General features: G+C 34.5%; 1 protein-coding gene across 2 annotated transcripts in view; it reads right to left on the bottom strand.

Annotated features, from left to right (window-relative positions):
* FRYL (FRY like transcription coactivator) overlaps positions 1-23,341 on the bottom strand; it is a 243,406-nt gene that overhangs the window by 98,758 nt on the left and 121,307 nt on the right. For both annotated transcript variants that reach the window (XM_007456098.1, XM_007456099.1), the window contains 7 exons: positions 18,714-18,793; positions 18,247-18,327; positions 15,108-15,276; positions 14,738-14,830; positions 6,913-7,011; positions 5,773-5,874; positions 197-300 (listed from right to left, as the gene is read on the bottom strand). In XM_007456098.1, the coding sequence (XP_007456160.1) occupies positions 197-300; positions 5,773-5,874; positions 6,913-7,011; positions 14,738-14,830; positions 15,108-15,276; positions 18,247-18,327; positions 18,714-18,793 (728 nt within the window). The remainder of the gene's footprint in view (positions 1-196; positions 301-5,772; positions 5,875-6,912; positions 7,012-14,737; positions 14,831-15,107; positions 15,277-18,246; positions 18,328-18,713; positions 18,794-23,341) is intronic.

Here is a 23,341-nt window from a genome sequence, read left to right as displayed (position 1 = left end):
TAGGGAAAAAAGATTTAGTCATAATGAGAAAATGAAATCAACAAAACATAAGCAAAATATCTTTCCCATCCTTCATAATATGTCAAGATAATTCATATTCCTCCTCAAGGTATCTGTAATGTTAACTAAAATTCATCAGTGTGGCATTTTTTACCAAGATGTTACTTCAAATATGCTTTAAAACAAAGGCACTCACCTTTGAGTTACAGTGTTGCTTTCACATTTTATTCTAATTACATAGACCCACAACAATCTATACAAAGATTCCAGTGCAACTCGAGACATTTTAGGATCTTTATTCTGTTTAGAAACAAAAGAGAATAAAAATAAGCTTATTTATCAAAGTACTTGCAATAATTTAAGATCAATTATATTCTCTGTCAACAACTAAAAGCCCTCTCCATTCCCTTCTTTATTCAATCTAAAACAGGTTTAAATATGTAAGTATATATCTGGTATACGGTAAGTACAGAGAGCTCAAAAGCAACCATAAATAAGGAAATTGAGCCATCCCTTATATTCTCAAAACAAAATACTATTAGCATCTCTAAGAACTCTGAAATTATACACACTTCAACTTACCTGATGGTAAATGGGACACACAACAATACTGACATAATGATAAAAGGATTGCTCATCTTTGCTCTAATTCATTGCAGCTCATACACAGTTAAAATTTAGAACACCAAATGTTGTTATAGATATTTGCGCTTATGGAATAATGCAAAATATTACTGAGTGATTATACTTAAAAGAAGGAATATAGAATGGTGGGTTAAGAGCATAGACTCTGAAATTAGGAATGACTGGCCAAACCCCATCCTTGGATCAGCTGATGAAACAGTTTCCTCAGCTCTAAAATGGAGATAACAAGGTACCTACCTCACAGATTAAGAGAGTTATTACGTGAAAAGCACTTGGAACACTGCCTGACACATGTTAAATGCTCAGTAAGTGTCAGGTGTTTACCTTTAATTTTTTAATTTAGAATTAGAACATTATTATTTAAAATCAGAAAAGTATCCACTTCAATCGCAATTTGATCAGCAAACCTTTTCTTCATACTAGCTATTATAAAAAGTGAAGTTCTTAAATGACAAGAGACATGCAATGAGATTTAATTGTAAATTTTGAAAATTGACTAATAATCACCTTTAGTAGGAGAAACTCTTTATGCATCTGTTAAATTAGTTGTAGGATGCATTTAGTCCTATAAATTAGCATTTATTTAATCTGGTTTGAGAGATTTCTTATTGTTAAACAATTATTTTATATATAACAATGGACAAAAGGGAGTTTTTAAATACTAAGTAATTTACCATTCTATTTTATGTTTTCTCAGACTACAGAATAACAGACATCTACTACGTATGATTAAAAGCAATGCAACAATGCTCTTCTTTTACAATACGAGAAGCAAGCTTACCACTGGACATGTTTTTAAAAAAGACAACCACTATAATTTTGCACATCTATGTATATGAAAATTTGATATAATTCAGAATGGAGTATCAACTATTCAGCTGGTCAGAGTCTCAAAGTCAGTCTCTCCTTCTACTGCCAAATCCATGATTCCAAATTTCAAATACACTCCCCAAGTAGTTTTCTATTAATTTGTTACTAATGTAACTAAAGTAACATATAAAGTTACACACAATATATCTTACTAATATAACAACCAAGCTTTTTGTAGTACTTTCTTTTCTATCACTTAAATGCAAGGTCTCAAATGTCAAAATATGAGTTCAATTAGTTTTATGTACACTCCAAATAATACCTTCACATAGTTAAATTATCTTTTCAAAATATGAATACTACAAATTAACATATAATAAATTATATAATAGAAATATTTAAGTCCAATTCCACATAAAAATTCTTCTCATATAAATTGTTAATAAAGTATTTGGATTATCTTGTCTTATGTGCTGAGGTATCTGGCATGAAATAAAATTTGATTTTCAAACTTTCCAAGATGGACTACTATGTTTTACAAAGCAGACTTATTTTATAATGAACAATTCCAGAAAAGATAAAAAGTGATAAAAATTATATAATTGTTTATTCGGGCACTGCAATGCTGTTATATATCTCTGAATAATGAAAACATCCTAAATTGATCGGATCCTTAAACAAAGATACATAATCCCTAGTTACAATTTTGGTCTAATTTGAATAATCAGATTACATTAATAAAATCCAGTAATATTAACATATAGTACAGTTTTTTTTAATTCTTTTTCCTTTTAACAGCAGGTTCTTATTACTTATCTATTTTAAATAATACAGTTTTGATGTCAGGCAAATATGCTCTTTGGCAGCAATCGTTTTAATGTTTCTTCCTTTTTACTGTGAACAACAACAAAAGATTTGTTTAAAACTCAAACCAGTAGGATTGTAGTTTTAAAGTGTTGCATCAAAATCATATTCAAAATCTGAGTTACTGTCTCCTGAATTTCATTGGAAAATGTTATAAAAAGCATCATTTATAACAGCTAATTTTAATTAAACAGAATATTTTAAAACTGAAGATTATGGCTAAAAATCAACATTTGGTATCACTTCTCTCTCTTAAATTCATCTTCTTGGGACCACATTAATATTAAACTTTCGGTAGAATGTTCCTGCTGTGTGCTGCTCTTCTTTTACAATACGAGAAGCAGGCTTAAATAAATATGTTGGACATGCAACGCAGCCATGGGTAAAGGGGGAAAAAAGCCACACTTAAAGGAGATAAAGCAATATTTTACTTTGCAACATCAACACGACTCACCTGGAGTGTTTCTATTTGTTTTCTGATACTGTTGTTAGATGGCATCTAAATAAAGCAATGTGAGACAGCAAACATAAACATGAGATGCAGCACATGCATGTTAGATGAAAATAAGCACAAAACAAGACAGCTCTTCACCAAGGTCTCTATTTAGAAGAAATTTGAAATGTCCAAGACAGTGGCTAGAATGACTGAAGGAAAAAAAATTCTATAATTTGGGCATCATGGGATACATCTACAACACTCAAACGGAGAGAAAATAGATAAATTTTTAACTATCTAATTTTTCCTCTAAAAGTACTGCATTTGATTTCAAATAAGTTTCAATTTTTAAAAGAAAATAAGCATACATTGTAGAAAAAAATATCTAAATTATTTTTACATGGCATCTACTCTTACTCCACTCTCTCTCTCAATTATTCTTTAGAAACTTTAAAATCATTTTTCACATAATGACCTTATCTGACATAAAGATAGGGGAATGGGAAACTACCAAATTATGTTTGGGACAAAAACAGCAGATTTAACACTTTCGGTGACAATAAACTGATGTTCTCTCATGCTATTTGTGGACCTACAGACTAATGCCCATTTTTCATGGTCACCAACTTCAGAAACTAGTATGGTAATTTTAAAAAAATTGTGCAGTATCTTAAAGTGCCTTGAAAATGCATCATATTTATTCTTATGACTCTAGGGAATAATACCTTTTTACTATCCCAGAATTATAGATATAGATATCCCAAAATTATATATATCCCAAAAATATTTTTTAAAATACTCAGTAAAGCAACATTCCTTATAGTACATTAAAAGGTAACATGGTAGACCAGAAAGAGCAAATTTTATTGAACTGGATGGATTAGATGCAAATCCTATCTCTATCACTTTTTTGGCTCCCTAAACTTGGGTTGCTTATTTATCTTCTTTCGGCCTCAGTTATAGTAAGAATTAAATGAGATACTGTACTTAGAGAATCTAGCCTATAATAAATACTAATAAAAATCTATTTTAAGGAGTAGCAGGTCTAATAAATGGAAAAGTGTTACAGATTTTTTTGAACTCAAGAGATTACTTGAATCTCAAAACAAAATCAATTTAGGTAAGACCTTTATCTTGGACCAATTTTTCCTGTATACAAAACAAATAAATTATACCTGTCACAACAGATAATTAGCATAGTTTTTCCCTGAATGCTCGACTCCTTACCTCAACTATGTAGCATAGCCACAGTATCTAAAACTTAACAAGCAGGAACCGAGTCATAAAATTTCTGCTGAATAGAGCCTTAATGTAAGTTAAAGGTTAATGGTCAAGACAACTATATTCCAAATATTCATGCTAAGTGGCTCTTATCTCCTTTAGCCTGGCAGATTGACACAGCCATTAATGAAAATGGACAATATGCCAGAAATATTTAACAGGAGGTAAGGGTTCAAAGAAAACAGAGCATTTTAAATGAAAGCCTTAAGCCAAAAAAAAAAAAAGTTAAAGTACTGCGAAAGAACTGCAAATATGTTAGGTGCAAACGTATATATATAAAAACATTCCAACAAGCAACAGAAAAGTATGAATTGTCATGAAACAAAGCAAACTTCCAGAAACACTTAAATGCGTGTCTTAAAATATGTTATTAAAAGTTTGAAGAATCATACTACCCAGAAAATGATCAATTCCCTTTCAGTACCTAAATCTGTATGAATTATCAAAATAAGGACAGAAACAATATAATGTACTTAAATAAAACTTATTTTCTGGTTGCATGACATAAAGAATTTAACCAGCTTGATTGGTCCTGGGAATTTTCATAAACAGAGCAAAGAGAATATATCAATTCTCACCCAAATATGAATAACATCAGTGTATGTATAACTAGGAGGAAAACAGCCAAAAATATTTTTCAAAGACATATTTTAGTATACCTTACTAAGAAATCAAAGTATTTTTCAAAATGATGTGTAAAATCATTAAAAAAAAAAAGATATATAGGATAACGTTGTCCAGTGAATCAATCCTGAAGTGAGGGAAAAAAAGCCAGTCCTATTTCTCACAATATCACGATGAGCTGTAGGGTCAGAGACAACTCATTTAATCTCTCTGTGCCTTGGTTTCATTGTCTGCCAAGTTTAAGTTTTTCAGTCTTAACCTTAACTTAGAGGAATAACAGAAAATGAAATGCCATGTCTGCATATTTCTATAACATGTAAGCAAATATTCAAATATATTCATTTATGTATCAAAATGGTATTCAAAGCAAGCATTCACATGACATGCAGATGAGGAATATTCCCATGTTCTGTGTCAGATATTAACTGTGGTCCTATCCACAGAAGAAAAGAAGATCCTGTTAGATTCTGCCAGCAGAGCATTCTGGGCAGATAATGATCCTTCTATCTCACAGTTTTGTTTTCAGTCCTAAGAGACTGGACATAGATGTGCCAAATAGTGTTAATAACAATTAATTATCCCTTGATTCAAGTCAGAATCATTTCAGAAGCTTTCACATCTATGTGGATCCAGTACCATACTTTTAGATTTGGCTGGGCATACTTAACACTAAATGTGCTTTTACTGATATTTTATTATCGAGGCTTTTTTCATATTATTCAGACTTGAGCCAACATTACTCAATTTTCTCAAGAGAAAACGCAAAATAAGCATCTGGAGAGTTTTATAAGATTAACTAATACTCTGAAATTCCAAAGGAATTTATTTATTAACAAATATTGCTAGATCCAAGATAACATAAACAATCATTACAAATGTATAATTTTGCATTCATTAAGACCAACTAAATTTTTAATCAACAGTTTATTCATGTCTATAACATGATTCCCTATAGAAGGAATGAAGTATGTATAAGAAAAGGAACATGTTAAAGTATCACTATTCAAATGAACTATAGTACTAAAAGTTTTATTATATACTGTTCAATGTATATGCATAAGTGAATATACTACAGTCAGTATTTACAGGTCAGAAATTAGATTAAGTCTTACCTTTAAATGTGACAAACAGTTCTGTAGGAAAATATGCCAGTTATTTAAAAAAAACTGTTTTTGACTGACACATAAAAGGCAGGTAATTAATGGATATAGAGCCTATAGGAGACAGAAGAAAGAGAATAACATTTTAATGAAAAAGCACTGGACTTGTAAATTATATTTCATTCATTCTCATACACAAAAAAAATTCTGTTAGCAGTTTTCCCATTTGTAATTTAAAAAATACGATCTCAGGGAGTAATCTAACAAAGAATGATAAAGGGCAGATTTTCTATAAGAACAATTTCCTGATCTATCACATCTTCCCAAGTGAGAAATATGCTATTATTTCTCCCTAGACCCATTCCTCCTCTAACCAGTAAAGTGGCCCTGGGATCAGAGGACAGACCGGCATTAATGTTGCAGTTTTCTGTTCATCAGGTGTGTGACTTCAGGGAGGATACATTAAAGTGCTCGAAGCCTCACTTTCCTAACATGTAAAGTGGAGAATGCTAATCACACACATGCTATAGGGTTGTGAGGCTTAAAGTAAGACAAAGAACGTAAAGCACTTGGCTCAATGCCTGGCACAACCAGTGTTTATTATTATTATACCTCTATCTTAAACAGTCAAGTGTTTGTCCAATTCTCCAAACTTTCTCCAAGCTGCATACAAATTTACAGAAAACCCCCTCAAAGTTACTGAAGTGGATGGTGAAATGGAAAAAAAAATGCTTTAAGTCTCTGAATAGAAAAGATGTAATTAGATAGACAATAGCTCCTAAATAATCAAATGCTTCAGAATATAATTTATTATAATATAAAATAAAGGAATTTATGGTTTAATATGAGACTCACTTAACTTTTCCTTTATTCTAATACATAATTCATAGCATCTGTCAAGACAGGTAAATACCTAGAATGAAGTCTGAATAACCTATCAAATACAGAGCTAGTAAAGTTAAGAATAGAAAGTTTTGAAAAGAGCAGGAGGAAACAGGTAAAATTTGCCCTTGTGTTACACTGTGGATATTTTCCAATTTCAATTTTTACAATTCTCTTAAAACTCTACTAAAAAAAAACCCAACTAAATTCATAAATCAATTACTAAAACTCCTAATTAAACATATGAAGGTTTGAAATGTTTCTCAATACCAATGAATGCTTCTTTCTGGAACTCAGTTCAAAAGTAGTCTGATAAAGCATCTCCACAAAATTTTTCAAGCAGGGAACATTCACTTCATTTTTAACAGCCTAGGTAAAAAGATAATACAAAAACAAAAAAAATGGTTACAAGTGTTAGATCAAACTATACAAGGATTACAATAAGTTTCTGTAAGGTTTGAAATTAGTCAATAATTCACTGAGTATCTGATGAAGTCCCATAATATACCAAATGACCAAATGTTGAGTAAGATAAACCAGGTCTCGGCCCTGGGTGAACAAGCAGATGAATATGTGGTATAACAGGAGCTCTAAGAGGAAATTCTCTGTGCTCTTGGAGCACTCAGAAGAGACACCAATGGAAAAACTCCAGAAGGAAGTAACATCTAAGCTGAATTCCACATTTCTTTACCTAAAATACTGTAATAGCCTCCCATTTAACCTCTCTGGTCTTATCTCCCACTACTCTGGCCCCCTGCACTAGGATCCAGCCACACTAGCTTCTCTGTTGCTCCTAGAACACATCAAACATGCTCTTGCTTCAGGATGTCTGCACTGGTTCCTCCTGCCTAAGAAGCTCTTCCCCTAAATATAGCATGTCTTACTCCCTTATTCCTTTAGTTTTTGCTCAATCATCACCATCTCTTTCAAGATGGTGATCTTTCCTAATTACTCTATTTAAAATTTCAACTCCCCTGCCCACTTCAAGAATTTTTAGGCCCCTACCCTGCTCTACATTTCTGCACAGTACTTACCACCACATCTGGCATATACTCTTGATACATAATTCTACATACTTGTTTGAGTTTTTTGCACTAGACGTAAGCTCTGTAAGAGCAGGGAGTCTTTCCTACCTTGATCATTGTTGTACTCCCTGTGGACGAAAGAGGCCCTGACACACAGAAAGCACTCAATACATATAATGAATAAATAAGTAGAATCTAACCAGGAAAGGAGGCTGGAGGTTATTTGAGAGGCAAGAATGTTCCAGACAGAAGGAGTTCTATGTGCAGAGGCTGGTGTTATGGATTGAATTGTCCCAAAATTCATATACTGAAGTCCTAACCCCGCATACCTCATAATGTGACCTTATATGAAAATAGGTCATTGCAGATATAATTAGTTAAGTTAGAATGAGGTCATGTTGAAGTTGGGGCGGGGGCTACTCCAGCATGACTGGTATCCTTAAAAAAGGGGGTGGAGGATGAATAGGGAGACTGGGATTGACATACACACACTATTGATACTAGGTATAAAACAGATAACTAATGAGAACCTACTGTGCAGCTCAGGGAACTCTACTCAATGCTCTGTGGTGACCTAAATGGGAAGGAAATCCAAAAAAGAGGGGATATATGTATACCTATAGCTGTACTGCTGTACAGCAGAAACTAATGCAACATTGTAAAGCAACTACACTCCAATAAAAATTAATTTTAAAAAGGTGGCGGGGGGGAGAATTTGGACAAAGACATGCACACAAGGATAACACCGTGTGAAGATGATGGCAGAGATCAGGGTGATACATCTATAAGACAAGGAAGGTCAAAGATTTTCAGTAAACTACCGGAAGTTAGGCAAGAGGCATGGAACAGATCTTCCTCACAGCACTCAGAAAAAAATCAACCTGGCAACACCTTGGTCTTAGACATCTAGCCTCCATAAATGTGAGACAATAAATTTTTGTTCTTTAAGCCACCTAGTTTGTGGTACTTTGTAAGGGCAACCCTAGTAAACAAATAAAATACAAAAGCAAGTATGGCATAAAAGAAGAATTAGGCAACACAGTAATAATGGACCACAGTCGAGGGTCTTTCTTCCCACAATCTGCTCCTTTTGATGAGCTACCTTAGAAACTACAACATAATCTCAGATATCTGGCAAAAACAGATCTTTCAGACAAGGGGGAAGCACAAATGACAAGTTGGGATGGATACGCAGTGTTTCAAACCATTTCTAGGAAAAGAAACTGAAGTAAGTGCCCTAATGATGTACTTCATTAAGTACATAGCTACTTCATAGCTAAGCTGACATGGTTTTATAAATGATCATCTCTTTTCTTTTTGGCAAAATGAACCTATTTTCACGGTTAAAACTGAGGTGAGAGTGGGGATGGGGTATTTGACTCAAACTACTTACAAACTTATAGTTCATGACTTCTGTTTGTACTCATTTAAAAAATCTTCAAGTATTTAACTATAAGTAAATATTCAAACCTGGTAAAAAAAAATCATGCCAATCTCTACAATTGCTATGTCATTAATATTTTAAATTCTTAATTTTTCTTACAATTCCCTGTCTACCTTTTCTGAACATGTTCTGAAGACAGGACCTGAATACCATAAACCATTCCATATGAACACATGGATCACAAGTCAATTAATTCAATATTTAAAAATAAAAGTCAAAACAGTTACATTTGATTCTCAGTATGAAAATAAGTTTCTTCATTGTAAAATATTTTAAATAGAATAAAACCTGAATAAAGTGAATCTTACTTCCATTTCTTGCCAAGGTGGTGTAAAGGGGGCTAGACTTATTTTACCATCTGAAACAACCAAAAAGGAACAAAATATATGAAATGATATGCAAAACATTATATATCAGTCAACAAAAGAAAGTGACCCCTGAGGAATGGAAAACAGATGAGATGAGCCCTTTGATGGCCCCAGCCTACTGCTGTGTAAGAATTTTCAGGGAAGAAATTAAAGTGTATCATTGTGTATGGTTTTTACACTACACATGAACAGTATAATATCACTTGAGGTAGACAACGATAAGTTAAAGATGTATACCATAATTAAATGACAAAACAATGAGATATAGCTAATAAGCCAACAAAGGAGATAAAAGAATCACAAAAATATTCAATTAATCCAAAAAAATAGAAAAAGGAAACAAAGAACAGATGGGAAAATTAAAAACATAATCAGAAGATGACAGATTTAAAATAACTGTATCACTAATCATATCAAATGTATGTGGTGCCCAATTAAAAGGCAGAGATTGTCAGACTGGATAAAAAAGCAAGAACCAACCATATCCTGCCTACAAAAAAAAAAAAAAAATATTTTTAAAGTAATAAATAGCAACATTCACTTAGTACTTGATGGTTTTCGATGAATTATATATATTTTTTTTTTAATATAAAAACACAAGTAGATTAAAAGGAAAAAATGGAAAAAGATATACTATCCTTATACAATCAAAGGGAAGCAGGAGTGGCTATATTAATATCAGACAAAGTAGATCTCAGAGCAAAGAATATTATCAGAGATAAGGAAGGTTATTTCACAATGATAATGGTGTTAATTAAAGAGGATATACAATCCTAAACATACATGTGTTTCATGATAGAGCTTAAACATACAGCAAGCAAAAATTGACAGAACTGCAAAGAGAAACAGTTGGTCAGATTTCAATACTCCTCTCTCAGTAGCTGACAGAACAAGTAGAGAGGAAATCAGCAGAGTTGAAGAACACTATTAACCAATTTGCCCTAATTGATATTCATAGAACACTCTATCCAACAGCAGTATACATAGTCTTTTCAAGTGCACATGGAACATTCATCAAAATAAATATTCTGGCCCAAAAAACATATTTCAATGCATCTAATGGGATTCAAGCATATACCAAATATGTTCTGCAACCACAAATTAAAAATGAATAACCTGAAGGTCTCTGGAAAATCCCCAAATGTTTAGACATTAAACAAAATGCTTCTAAATAACCCATGGATTTCAAAAAGGACAGCAGAAAGTATTTTGAGCTTTATGAAAATGAAAACACAAGATATCAGAATTTGTGGGCTGCCACTGTAGAACTACTTAGAAGGAAATATATGCATTAAGTGCTTATATTAGAAAAGAGAAAAGGTCTTGATGAGCTCAGCTTCCACCTTAAGAAACTAGCGGGGAAAAACAGAGCAAATTTAGAGTAAGTAGAAGAAAAATAATAAAAATCCAAGTAGGAATGAGTTAAATAGAAAACTGAAAAATAGAGAACATCAATAAAGTCAAAACTGGTTCTTTCAGAAGATCAATACAATCAATAAACTTCTAGCCAGACAGATCAGGAAAAAAGGAGAAAAGTCACAAACTACCAATATTTGGAATGGAAGAGGTCACTACAGATCCTATAGCTATTTAAAGAAATTAAGGGAATATTATGTCCAACTTTACAATAAGTTGGATAATTCACACAAAATGGGCAAACTCCTTAGAAAGACATGAAAGCGTACTCAAGAAGAAACAGTCTGAGCAGCCCAATGTATTTTGAAGAAAATTATCTGGTAGTTAAAGAGCTTTTGCCACAAGAAAAATCCCAGGCCAGGTGGCTTTATTGGTGAATTCTACCCAACTCCAAAGGAAGACGCAGAGCCAATTCTGCATAAATTTCTTCAACACTAACTTGTTACTAAAAACAAAGACATTGCAAGAAAACCACAGACCAACAGCCCCCATGAACATAGATAAGTGCAAAAATTCTCAAAAGAAAAAAACCTAGCAAATAAAATCTAACAATATATTAAAAAAATCTTATCATGATCAAGAGGAGTTTAACCCCAGGAATATACGGTTGATCCAACATTTGAAAAATCAATCAATGTAATTCATCATATTAATGAACAAAAAAGAAAAATTATATGATTACTTCAGTAGACAGAGAAAAAAAAAAAGCATTTAACAAAATCCAACATTCATTCCTGAAAAAAACTCTTAACAAACTAGGAATGGAAACAAATTTCCTCAATATGATAAAAGGCATCTATGAAAAATCTACAAGTAACATCATACTTATTGGTAAAAGATTGATGACTTTAGCCCTAAGATGTGAATGGAGTCTGTTCTCATCACTTCTACTTATCCTTGTACTGAGAGTCCTAGCCAGTGCAATAAGGCAAAAATAAAATATGCACACTGGGGCTTCCCTGGTGGCACAGTGGTTAAGAATCCGCCTGCCAATGCAGGGGACATGGGTTCGAGCCCTGGTCCAGGAAGATCCCACATGCCTCGGAGCAACTAAGCCCGTGTGCCACAACTACTGAGCCTGAGCTCTAGAGCCTGCAAGCCGTGACTACTGAGCCCACGCACCACAACTACTGAAGCCTGTGCACCTAGAGCCCATGCTCTGCGACGAGAAGCCACCGCAACGAGAAGCCCGTGCACCGCAACAAAGAGTAGCCCCTGCTCACCGCAACTAGAGAAAGCCCGTGCGCAGCAACGAAGACTCAACGCAGCCAAAAAATATATATATGTGCATTGCAAAGTATTTTGAGCACCTGGAAAATAAAATTTTAGAACAATGCCATTTAGAGTAGCATAAAAATATGAAATGCCTAGGGCTAAATTTAACAAAATATATTCAAGACCTGTACACTGAAAACTACCAAACACTGTTGACAGAAAATAAAGACCTAAGTAAAAGGAGAGAAACTATGTTCATGAATTGCAAGAATCAATATTAAGATGTCTGTTCTCCCAATTTATTGACTAATTTAATCCAATCCCAATCAAATCCCACTAGATTTTTTTTAATGGACCAGGTGATTCTAAAATTTATATGTAAATGCAGTAGACCTAGAAGAGCCAAAATTTTTTTGAAAAAACATAAAGTTGGAAGATGTATATATACTACCTGCCTTCTAACTTACTACCGTAATTAACATAGTATACCATTGTTGTAAGAATATACACACAGATCACTGGAACAGAATAGAGTCAGAAAAAGACCCACACAAATAGAGTCAATTGAATTTTCTGACAAAGGAACTAATGTACTTATAAAGAGTTGTTAACAAACAAGTGAAACGGTACAGGAACAACTGGATGCTATTTGCAAAAACAAAAAGAATTAAACAAAACAAAATTTCAATCCATACCTCATACTATATACAAAATTAACTCAAAATAGATCACTAACATAAAAGTAAATCCCGAAACTGAAATATAGAAAACCTTTGTTACCCTGGGTTAGGTAAAGACTTCATAGGTACAATACCAAAAGCACAACTTATAAAAGAATAAACTGATAAATCAGACTTCATCAACATTTAAAACTTCTCCTCTTCCAAAGACATAATTAAGAAAATGAAAAGACAAATCATGGACTAAGAGAAATATTCACAAAGCATGTAGCTGACAAAAACTTCATATCCAGAATACAGAAAAAATACAAAAATATATCTCTCAAAACTTAATCAGAAAATAACCCAATTTTAAAATGAGAAAAAAGATTTCAACAGACGTTTTGCTAAAGAAAACATACAGACAGAAAATAGGACAGGAAAAGATGCTCAAAATCATTAGTCCGGAGGGAAATGCAAATTAAAAGCTACACTGAGGGCTTCCCTGGTGGCGCAGTGGTTGAGAGTCCGCCTGCCGATGCAGCGGACACGGGTTCGTGCCCCGGTCCGGGAGGATCCCACATGCCGCGGAGCGGCTGGGCGCATGAACCATGGCAGCTGAGCCTGCGCGTCCAGAGCCTGTGCTCCACAATGGGAGAGGCCACAACAGTGAGAGGCCCGCGTACCACACAAAAAAAAAGCTACACTGAGATATCACGACACACTTAATAGATTGGCTAAAACTAAAAAGACCAGCCAAGCGCTTCCCTGGTGGCGCAGTGGTTGAGAGTCCGCCTGACGATGCAGTGAACGCGGGTTCGTGCCCCGGTCCGGGAGGATCCCACATGCTGCAGGGCGGCTGGACCCGTGAGCCATGGCCGCTGGGCCTGCGCGTCCGGAGCCTGTGCTCCGCAACAGGAGAGGCCACAGCGGTGGGAGGCCCGCGTACCGCAAAAAAAAAAAAAAAATTCTAGAAAACCCAAAACTAAGTAGAGGAATAGAAAGATCAATGGTTACCTGAGAACAACGTGGAGTGAGTGTGGGGCGGGGGGATTAAAAAGGAACATGAGGAAACTTCTGAAGTATGATAGGTACGTACATTATCTTGACTGTGGTGAGGGTTCTACAGGCATATACATATGTTTAATTGTACACTTTAAATATGTATAATTTAAGTCAATTTTACCTCCATAAGTGTTTTTAAATGAAATTATACGTATATATATATAAAGAATATCATTTATACAGCCGTATGTAGTATACTGAAAGTGAGTGGCATATCGCATACCACAAAAAACCCAGGAAACAAAAAAATCTAGCATGTCCAAGTATTCTAAAATCCCCAAATCCTATTTATACCATGCTATGTTACTAGTAACTACAGAATTATTTTTGAATAACACAATGAATTTAGACCTAGAAAAGCTTCTATAAATCTGCTTCCCTAGAAGTTACTGGAACCATATTTATAGCAGTCATATTTTCTAAATAATTTAGAATACATATTTTGATGAATGTTATGAATATATATTATGATGAATGTCATGGCAACTATAGAAATTAACTTTTAAAACTGAGACAATCCTGTAAACTCTAGGATACATGTCACAGTACTTTTAAATTCTTCAGAGGCATTAAAATGGCTGCCATTTTGTAAGGAGCAAATGCCATTAAATGCAGTGTGTTACACTGAGCTACCTGAGATAATCATTACTTCTAGGTTGCAAATACTCTGCCTTCCTAACAGTCTCTAAATCTTAAGGGCCTGGGCTTGTTCTTTTGATTAAAAGACTGATTGATGCTCTTCTGCTCTGTGTCTAATAATGATTTACCCCATACTCCCACTACATTCAGTGTTTCCGCTTTATTGTCTATGAGGTTACCAGACAGTAAGACTATCACATGTGGTAACTTCTTGAACAAAAAAAGTACTTTTAAAATGCAATATAAAATTAAAAATATACTTACAGCAGCTACAGGGATAAGAATCTCCACAAATAAACCAGCAAGTGCATGTTTTATATCTTTATCTTTTACTTCTAAGAAATACTGAGCACATTCCTTGAGAGGGAAAAAGGTATATTAGATTTTAAAAGGAGGAAGATTATAGAAATGTTAATATCACAATAATTTTGTAAATACTCTGCAATTTTACCAGAAAGCTAAGTTCAAATCATGTTCAAATTTAAAAAGAAAATTAATTCACACTTCTGACAATTTAACGCTTGGGGTAAGGAATTAGTAACGTCATTAATTATATTTATTTTGTTTCTTTTAAATAGTCATGAAAAGCAAAAACAACCACTGTTAGGCTATAACTCTAATTACTGCAGATCACCTGCATGAACTGAAATGACGCTTCAAAATCTTCTACGGGATACATTTTCACTCGGAAAAATTTCATTCCCATTATTAAGCTGATGACGCTTTGTACCACATGTGGACTTTGTTCCTTTTGTCGCAGTTCTTTTAACTCTGTCACAAACTTCTTCCTCACAGCCTGAAACCTTTAATGTACACGGATACACAATTTGATATGAATTGAAAACACTCATTTCCCACATGATATTTAAGAAATCAAGACGTGTTTTACCTAAACACCATCTCCTTTCTCTGCCCTCATGAAAATTACCCAGAAAAACATACAGATGATAACAAAAATATTTCTTATTCTAAATTTACTGTTCATTTATTTATTTCAAATAAAAAATGCCTTAAGGGCTTCCCTGGTGGCGCAGTGGTTTAGAGTCCGCCTGCCGATGCAGGGAACACGGGTTCATGCCCCGGTCCGGGAGGATCGCACATGCTGCGGAGCGGCTGGGCCCATGAGCCATGGCCGCGGAGCCTGTGCTCCGCAATGGGAGAGACCACAACAGTGAGAGGCCCACGTACCGCAAAAAAAAAAAAAAAAAAAAAAATGCCTTAAGGAGAAATTCTTATTAGAATTTCTTATTCCTATAATACCATCAATACAGCATCATTACCATTTAATAGTTTGTAATCATCATAAAAATAAGATCTAATAACCCACCCATAAAACATCCACATGTAAATCAGAGAGTGTCTCTAAATTCTAAGACTCATTTTGATAAAGTCTGCAATTTGAGTTACATGGAGAGCAGACTGGAGACTACATATTTGTTCAAAGAGATAAACCAATCAATTGCAGACTACTAATTATCTCTTAAAATTATTATCTCCTTAACACTGTAGAAAAACTGAAGATGATGAGTGGGAGAGCACTGGTCTCACAATGGGAATCAGCTGAAGAATCAAAATGCTTTTGAAATGCTGAGCAACATCCTGGATTCAAATGACTACAACAGTTAAGGCTACTAAGTTTTTCTTTGCTCACAATGGAAAAAGATATCTGATAGTTTGTTAATCAATAATACTTCACTTTCCCCCTCTATGAAACAAAGGTTTTATTGCTGATGTTACTTGGGGAAACCAGTTCTCGAAAGTTACAATGACAAGTGAAGCATACTTCCCTATGGGCACTGAGTACATATTAATATTCATTAAACATGGATATTAATTACATGTTAATGAAATATGGATCCATGATAGGAAGTATAACTTCTCCATTTCCATTTCAGTCTTGTAAAATACAACACCATTTTCCATGAAAGTGTTCTCTTGCGTTTTATAAAGAAAATATAAAGTGGATAAAAATCTTCCCATTGCAATATTATTAGAATCCAAGGATTTTTCCTTCTATTAAATTTCTCATAATAACTATTAGTCACTATAATCAAAGGAAATGCATTGACAAGATTCTAAATCACCCCCAGCCCTTTCTTTCTCCCCACCCCTTTCCCACCTCACCACCTTTACTCTCAAATGTTGGTGCCATCAGCCCAGCCTAATGTGGATCCATCCACTTATTTTCCCATGCTCGTTGTATGTATGGGTGGAAATATTGCTCTGAGTGGCATTTCTCTTGCAACTAGACCAGTGAGGCTGAGCCATTTCAAAAATTTACCAGTGGCCATTTAGATTTACTATCCTTACCATCCTAGATTTAACTTAGCTATGATGTAGGGTTCTTCTGGACCCAACTTGCTCATGTGTTATTTAGCACTTCTAACCTATATCCTGACAGAAAATCATTTTCAATAAAAATTACAATATGAACTACTGTGCCATGAAAAGAAATATATTATTGCTCATGTTTTTGTAGCTATATTCCTGAAACAGGGACTCCTTGTTGATTAAATATAAACACAATATTAAAATATTATTGTCTACATCTAAGTCATTTCAAATACTCCAACTATGTTCTAAGTTCTATAGCATTGGGTATACAAGGGTCCCTGGTAAACTACAAAGGATAAAAAATAAATAATACTAAATTAAAGGACAGTAACTACCAAATAATAAAATACATCACTTCATATTAAAATCTAAACTACTAAACATTAACAATAATTGTGTTTGCTTTCCTAGAACTGAAAAAGGTTGCTATTGGATGATTTCAGGGCCAAAGACTGACTCTTTAAATAGCACCCAAGAAAATCTAAACTGATACTGTTTTCCTTACAAATTTCCCAGTAGCAACAAAGGAAATTCAAAATCTTCCATAGTCTTTAGAACAAGCACACGATACTAAAGACAAACATCTTTTTTACCATTTACGACAATGATGGTTCAATACAACTCAATGCATGTAACTACTAATGAATAACACCCTCATTATGGAGTACTCTAGTATCTTTATCTTTCCTTTTTGGTATGTCTTCCACCTATTCAAAACTCTGTTCAGTATTAAAATAAATAAGATGGTTAGAAGGAAGACACTGCATTGCTATCTCAGAAAAAGCATTCAAGTAGAAACTATTAAAAGTAATTATTAGCTTCGACAAGAGTTCTATAAGAAAGATTTATAAAAACACTTCTCATAGAACTGTGAAAAATAGGGAATAAGGTAATGACCTGACTATTCTTGGCAATTTCTTACTTCCTCAATTCAGGTTTTATGGAAAACCCCAAATAATGAAGAGAAGTTGTGGAACTGAGGTATGGGTGTCACTTAAAATTCCTCTTAAGCAGGGGTCCCCAACCCCCAGGCCATGGACCAATAGCTGTCCATGGCCTGTTGGGAACCGGGCCACGCAGCAGGAGGTGAGCGGAGGGCAAGCGAGCGAAGCTTCATCTGCCGCTCCCCATCGCTCGCATAACTGCCCGAACCATCCCCCCATCACTTGCATTACCGCCTGAACCATCATCTGCCGCCATCCCCCACCTCCCTCACCGTGGAAAAATTCTCTTCCACAAAACAAGTCCCTGGTGCCAAAAAGGTTGGGGACCCCTGCTCTAAGGAACAGAGCAGCAAAATAATAAAAGGTGAAACAGACTTCACAATAACTCTATGGAAAAAAAAAAAAGATCTAAAACTGTCAGTGTCTATTCTATTAGTTAGCAATGAGAATTCTAAAAAGCAAAACAAATCAAAATCAGTGATTTATAAAACTTACTTTGATTGGGCAAGAACGCCTATCACTTCTGCATATAAATCTGCAATAATATGCACATTCCCAGTGTTGGTTCCTGAATATCTAAAATAGCAAAAGAACAAACATATTATTTCATGAAATTTTTCTACAAACTCTCTTTCTTAATAACTCTGAAAATTCCTTATCAGGGTGTTGTATAAATTTTCTCTGAAGATTCATTTATAGGATGATAAAAACCACATGAATTTTTCTTCTCTCTCTCTAGATTTCAATTTGCCAGGAAATTTAGCCTGATTCTTATAAATTCAATCAATGGTTTTAAGAATCATTTTTACAAAATATTTCCCATAAGCATATCCTGTGGACTAAAAAATACAGGAAGATAATTGCTTTGAACTTCAGAAAACAAATGATTTATGAGAGTTCAAATTAACAGTCTAAATCTGGACCACAGATCAAAGCAACAGTCCCGTAAGTATTTTACTTACCCTTCCTTATGTTTAAAGTGCTTAAAAGCTAAGTTTAGAACTTCATGAACTAAGGGATCAGGCACAGGATGAACAGGAATCTAGGGAAAAAAAAAATCAAGCGTGTGCTAAACAGATTACAGGTCTTTTATGAGTATTCTCATCATTTCAACTAACCAAATCAATAATCAATTTTAGTTTTCATGATATGACCTACTATTAATCTGTCAATCTTCCTCTAAGAACTTAGTTGAACAATAACTTTAACAAGCTCTAAATTCATGAACATTAAGCTTTATAATCGCTAATCTTTAAACTATAGACTATGCAGATGAAAAAATAGTCATTGTTGTTACTACAATTGTCACTGTCCGAAAGTTAAAAACACACTCATGAGTGACTCTCTGCAACACCTATAGGAAAGTAAACTTTGATTGAGCCAGGCTTCATATAGTCTGATTTTCTATCATAATAGTATCCAAAACGGACTCCAACTTTCCCAACAATTTAAAATTATTTATGGTTTTATTAGAAATTTGTTATTTAAATGTTTGTTTTGTTTAGTTCTTTAAAAATTACATGCCAGTTCCTAATATGGACAACACATCAAAACATTTAAACCAGAAAGTAAAATCCCTGCCCCTTCCCCCATATATAATCACTACTGGTATATATCTACTTCCAGGCTTTTTCCTACACACACTCATCCACACAGCTTATTTTTTACTTAATGGACTGATGCATCTTTCCCCATCAGTACTTAGCTCCTCCTTACATTATTTAGCAGCCATGTAATACTCAGTATATATATATTATAATTTATTTAATGAGCTCCCTATTAATGAACATTTCATTCCAGATTTTCAATATTCAATATATATAATGTTATACAACAAACATCTTGTGCATTTAACATTATTTACTTGTATAGTTCCATGGGAAAGCGTCCAAAAGGAAGAACTGATGGGTCAAAGATTATCCAAGACGTCACTGATATAGATTCTAGTTCTTTATATGTGTGGGTCTGTTTGTGAGCTCTCTATTCTATCAAGTTATACGCGTCTATACTAAAATCATGCTGTCTTAATTATTAGGGCTTACTAATAAGTTCTCATGTCTGGCCCCACAAGTCCTCCCTTATTTTTCTTCAGAGATAGCTTGGCTATTGTTCTTCCCTATTCAACTTACAGCCATCTTTCCAAGTTCCAAAAAACTGTTATAGGTGAACTATAATCAAATCATTATATAACATATAAAAACATTTTCTTCATTAGACCAAAAGGTCTTTCTACACTTTTTGTCATTCTAATGAAGAAAAGCCAGGATTCTCTTTTCACTAGTTATGTAACCTGGAGGAAGTTTCTACTTCTTTACCGGTAAAAAATGTAGGGAATAGATTAGAACCCCATAATTACCAGCCCTGAGAGAATGTAAAACTGGGTACATTACAACTGGAGATTCTTGGTCTCTCACCTTTTCCACCCTTCTCTAAAATGGACTAGGACAAAATTCTTACTTCCTAGGAATGTAGGGCAGATGATGGAACTAGAATTATAGGATGGAGATATTGAGGACAAGGCCTGGGAGGGAACCCAGAGCCCATTAGGAAGTAGGGAGGCAGATGTATTTTCCTAGCTTCATCTTCCCTGGATTGGGCCAAACAAAATAGGCCCCAAGGTAAGAAAAAGGTTACTGAAGTCACTGCTGTTGTCCCGTAAGTCCCAGTAAGCCCTATGATTACCCCATTGATGGTTAAAAAAAGTAGATATCTACCACTAGGTGATACCAAACTTTAGTCAGGAATATGCTGTATCTGGATCCAGCAGCCCGACTTCCAGAACTTACTCCAGAATTCACAGCGCTAATCACGCAGGCTGGCCCCAGACACTTCAGTGACCTTGCAATAATGCGACACTGCATTTTACGTGACTTAATTTTTTGGGCCCCATTTACTGTGCTGTGTTGTGGTTTTACCATACTGACTTCTATACAGGGATGTTCGGTGTGCTCTAGGCCAGAGATATGAAACACAAGTTAACTTACACCTATACTTTCTCCTAAGTAGTCTTTATTTGCTCCAGTTATGCCAGAAGTCTAACAATGACAGCTAGGGACACTACTTAGCTATGTGGTGTGCTCTTTATTCCTACCTTAATAATATTAGTTATTAATAATGCCACCACCAACACTTTTCACATGTCTGTGTGCCGGGTATTACTTAGGCATTTTATATACATTATTTATAACACTTATAGCAGCCTTACACAGTAGTATTTGTCCCCTGTTTTACAGATGAGGGGACTGAAGTTTAGAAGTCAGAGCATACTTCTCTAGAAAATACTGTGTGCCCAGTTTCTGATATATGAAAACGCATTTAATAAATGGAACAAATGAGGAAAGAAAACTTTCAGTTTTATCATATTATAGCTAGAAAAGAGACAGAGAAACAGAAGTGAGAGAATAAATATTATCTCATCTTTAATTTTTGGAAGAAAAAAAGCACAACCTCTAAAAGTTTTAGGATTGAACACTATCAGGATGCTCAGACGTTCTTGAAATTCCTACTTCTCCCCTTATTTACAATAATAAAAAAAAAATTCCCAAGCAGAACCGCCAAAGAAGGGGGGCTGGGGTGGGAAAGAATCCCAGTTCAGTTTATAGAGAAAATGTTCTACTTTCATGGAGTAGTATTCCCATGTATAGCATCAAGAAATTTTTAGATCTTGCCATTTGCATGATTTTGGAAGCAGATCAAATTCTGTTTGAACATTCAAGAAGGATATATCTAGTAGACTCTAAAGAATACCCAAGTTTTATTCCAAAGCTATTCCCACTACCACTTCCCCAAATCTAATGCTTTTAGCACATCGTGAAAGTAGAAAACCACAAAACCAGGTTAAGACATAGACGATGGGGAGTCAGCAAGGTGCGCTCATTATGTAAATGACCAGCCCTCAGTGCAAAGGACAGTGAATAAACTCATGACTCAGCAAAATCACAAATAACCCCATAACCTTCAGGGCTGCTCACCAACATCTAAAGTGCTAATGTCGTGTGATGAACTGGAAGACTGGGATTGACATGTATACACTGATGTGTATAAAATGGATGACTAATAAGAACATGCTGTATAAAAAAATAAAATTCAAAATTTTTAAAAAATAAAAATAAAATAAATAAATAAAATAAAATGCTAATGTCAAACCTGAAAATACTAAGGACCTACTCCTCCTTCTGATACTTCACAATAAGCACCCATAAAACTAAGCCAAGAGCCTGAAGTGGCTTATAAGCCTGGTTTCCCAATCTTGTTTGTTTCAACGAATAAATGTATGGCTAAAATTCAATATAAAAAGAAAACTGCTTAAAGATACTAAATGCTATAGTGCTTTTACCATGGATTCTAAAGCCTCTGGTACTAATATGCTAATATTTGTAGTTGGCCATGACCCCCAAATTATTCTTCTGACTTCCTTGAAAAAATAAAATTAGTCCTTTATCATCTTGAATTCATTTTGTTCCCATGGTGAATCACACTCATTTCATCACATTTATATAAACTTAATCCTTTGTCTAATTTGTTATGATTTAAAATTTAATTTTATAAGATGATGGCCATTTCACCTAATTTTGTAACACTGATTTTTACCAATAAGAATAATTTTATTTACAAAGAGAACTAGGGGCTTCCCTGGTGGTGCAGTGGTTAAGAATCTGCCTGCCAATGCAGGGGACACGGGTTCAAGCCCTCCTCCAGGAAGATCCCACATGCCGCGGAGCAACTACCCCCATGAGCCACAACTACTGAGCCTGCGCTCTACAGCCCTCAAGCCACAACTACTGAGCCCACGTGCCACAACTACTGGAGCCTGCACACCTAGAGCCCGTGCTCTGCAACAAGAGAAGCCACCGCAATGAGAAGCCTGCACACCGCAATGAAGAGCAGCCCCCACTCACCACAACTAGAGAAAGCCCATGCGCAGCAACAAAGACCCAACACAGCCAAAAATAAAATAAATCTATTAAAAAAATAAAATAAAATAAAATAAAAAAATAAAGAGAGAACTACCTTTATAATCTTCAGCAAGTCACTGCAACTAAGAACACTGATGTATAAGATGAAAACAACAGATAGCATTTATTGGACACTTTGTATGTCCCGGGCATTATCGTATTTAATTCTCACCACTCTTTTACAGAGAAGGAAAGAATTAGTGGGTAATAACTTGCCCAAGTTACACGGCAAGTAAATGACACAGCTGGAATAAAAACACTTGCCGTGGTTATCTCCCAGTTTATTGTAATGACCAGCTGGTACAAGGGATACAGAGTTCTTCGTGCATTTTGAAGAGATCCAAATATGTGATGATGACACATAATAATGTCGGATAAAGACATGACAAATTATTCAAGAAACAAATAATTTATAATATATGAGGTCAAGAACTAACCCACAAGTAATATATACTCCTCCTTAAGATTGATCCAACCATGTATCGATATTTCAATACTCCTGGGGCTGTCCATCTCATCAAAATAAAACTAAATCACATTTTAATATATGTATATTATGTGGGACAAAAGTAAAAGTCCTATTAAATTCAACATATGCTACGTTGATTACTCTCTGGAGCTATTAAACCCTACAC

The sequence above is a fragment of the Lipotes vexillifer genome, unplaced genomic scaffold, assembly GCF_000442215.2.
Source record: "Lipotes vexillifer unplaced genomic scaffold, Lipotes_vexillifer_v1.1 scaffold42, whole genome shotgun sequence".
In the NCBI taxonomy this organism is placed as follows: Eukaryota; Metazoa; Chordata; class Mammalia; order Artiodactyla; family Lipotidae; genus Lipotes; species Lipotes vexillifer.
Note: the sequence above shows the minus strand (reverse complement) of the source record. Positions and strands in the feature narration are given on the sequence as shown.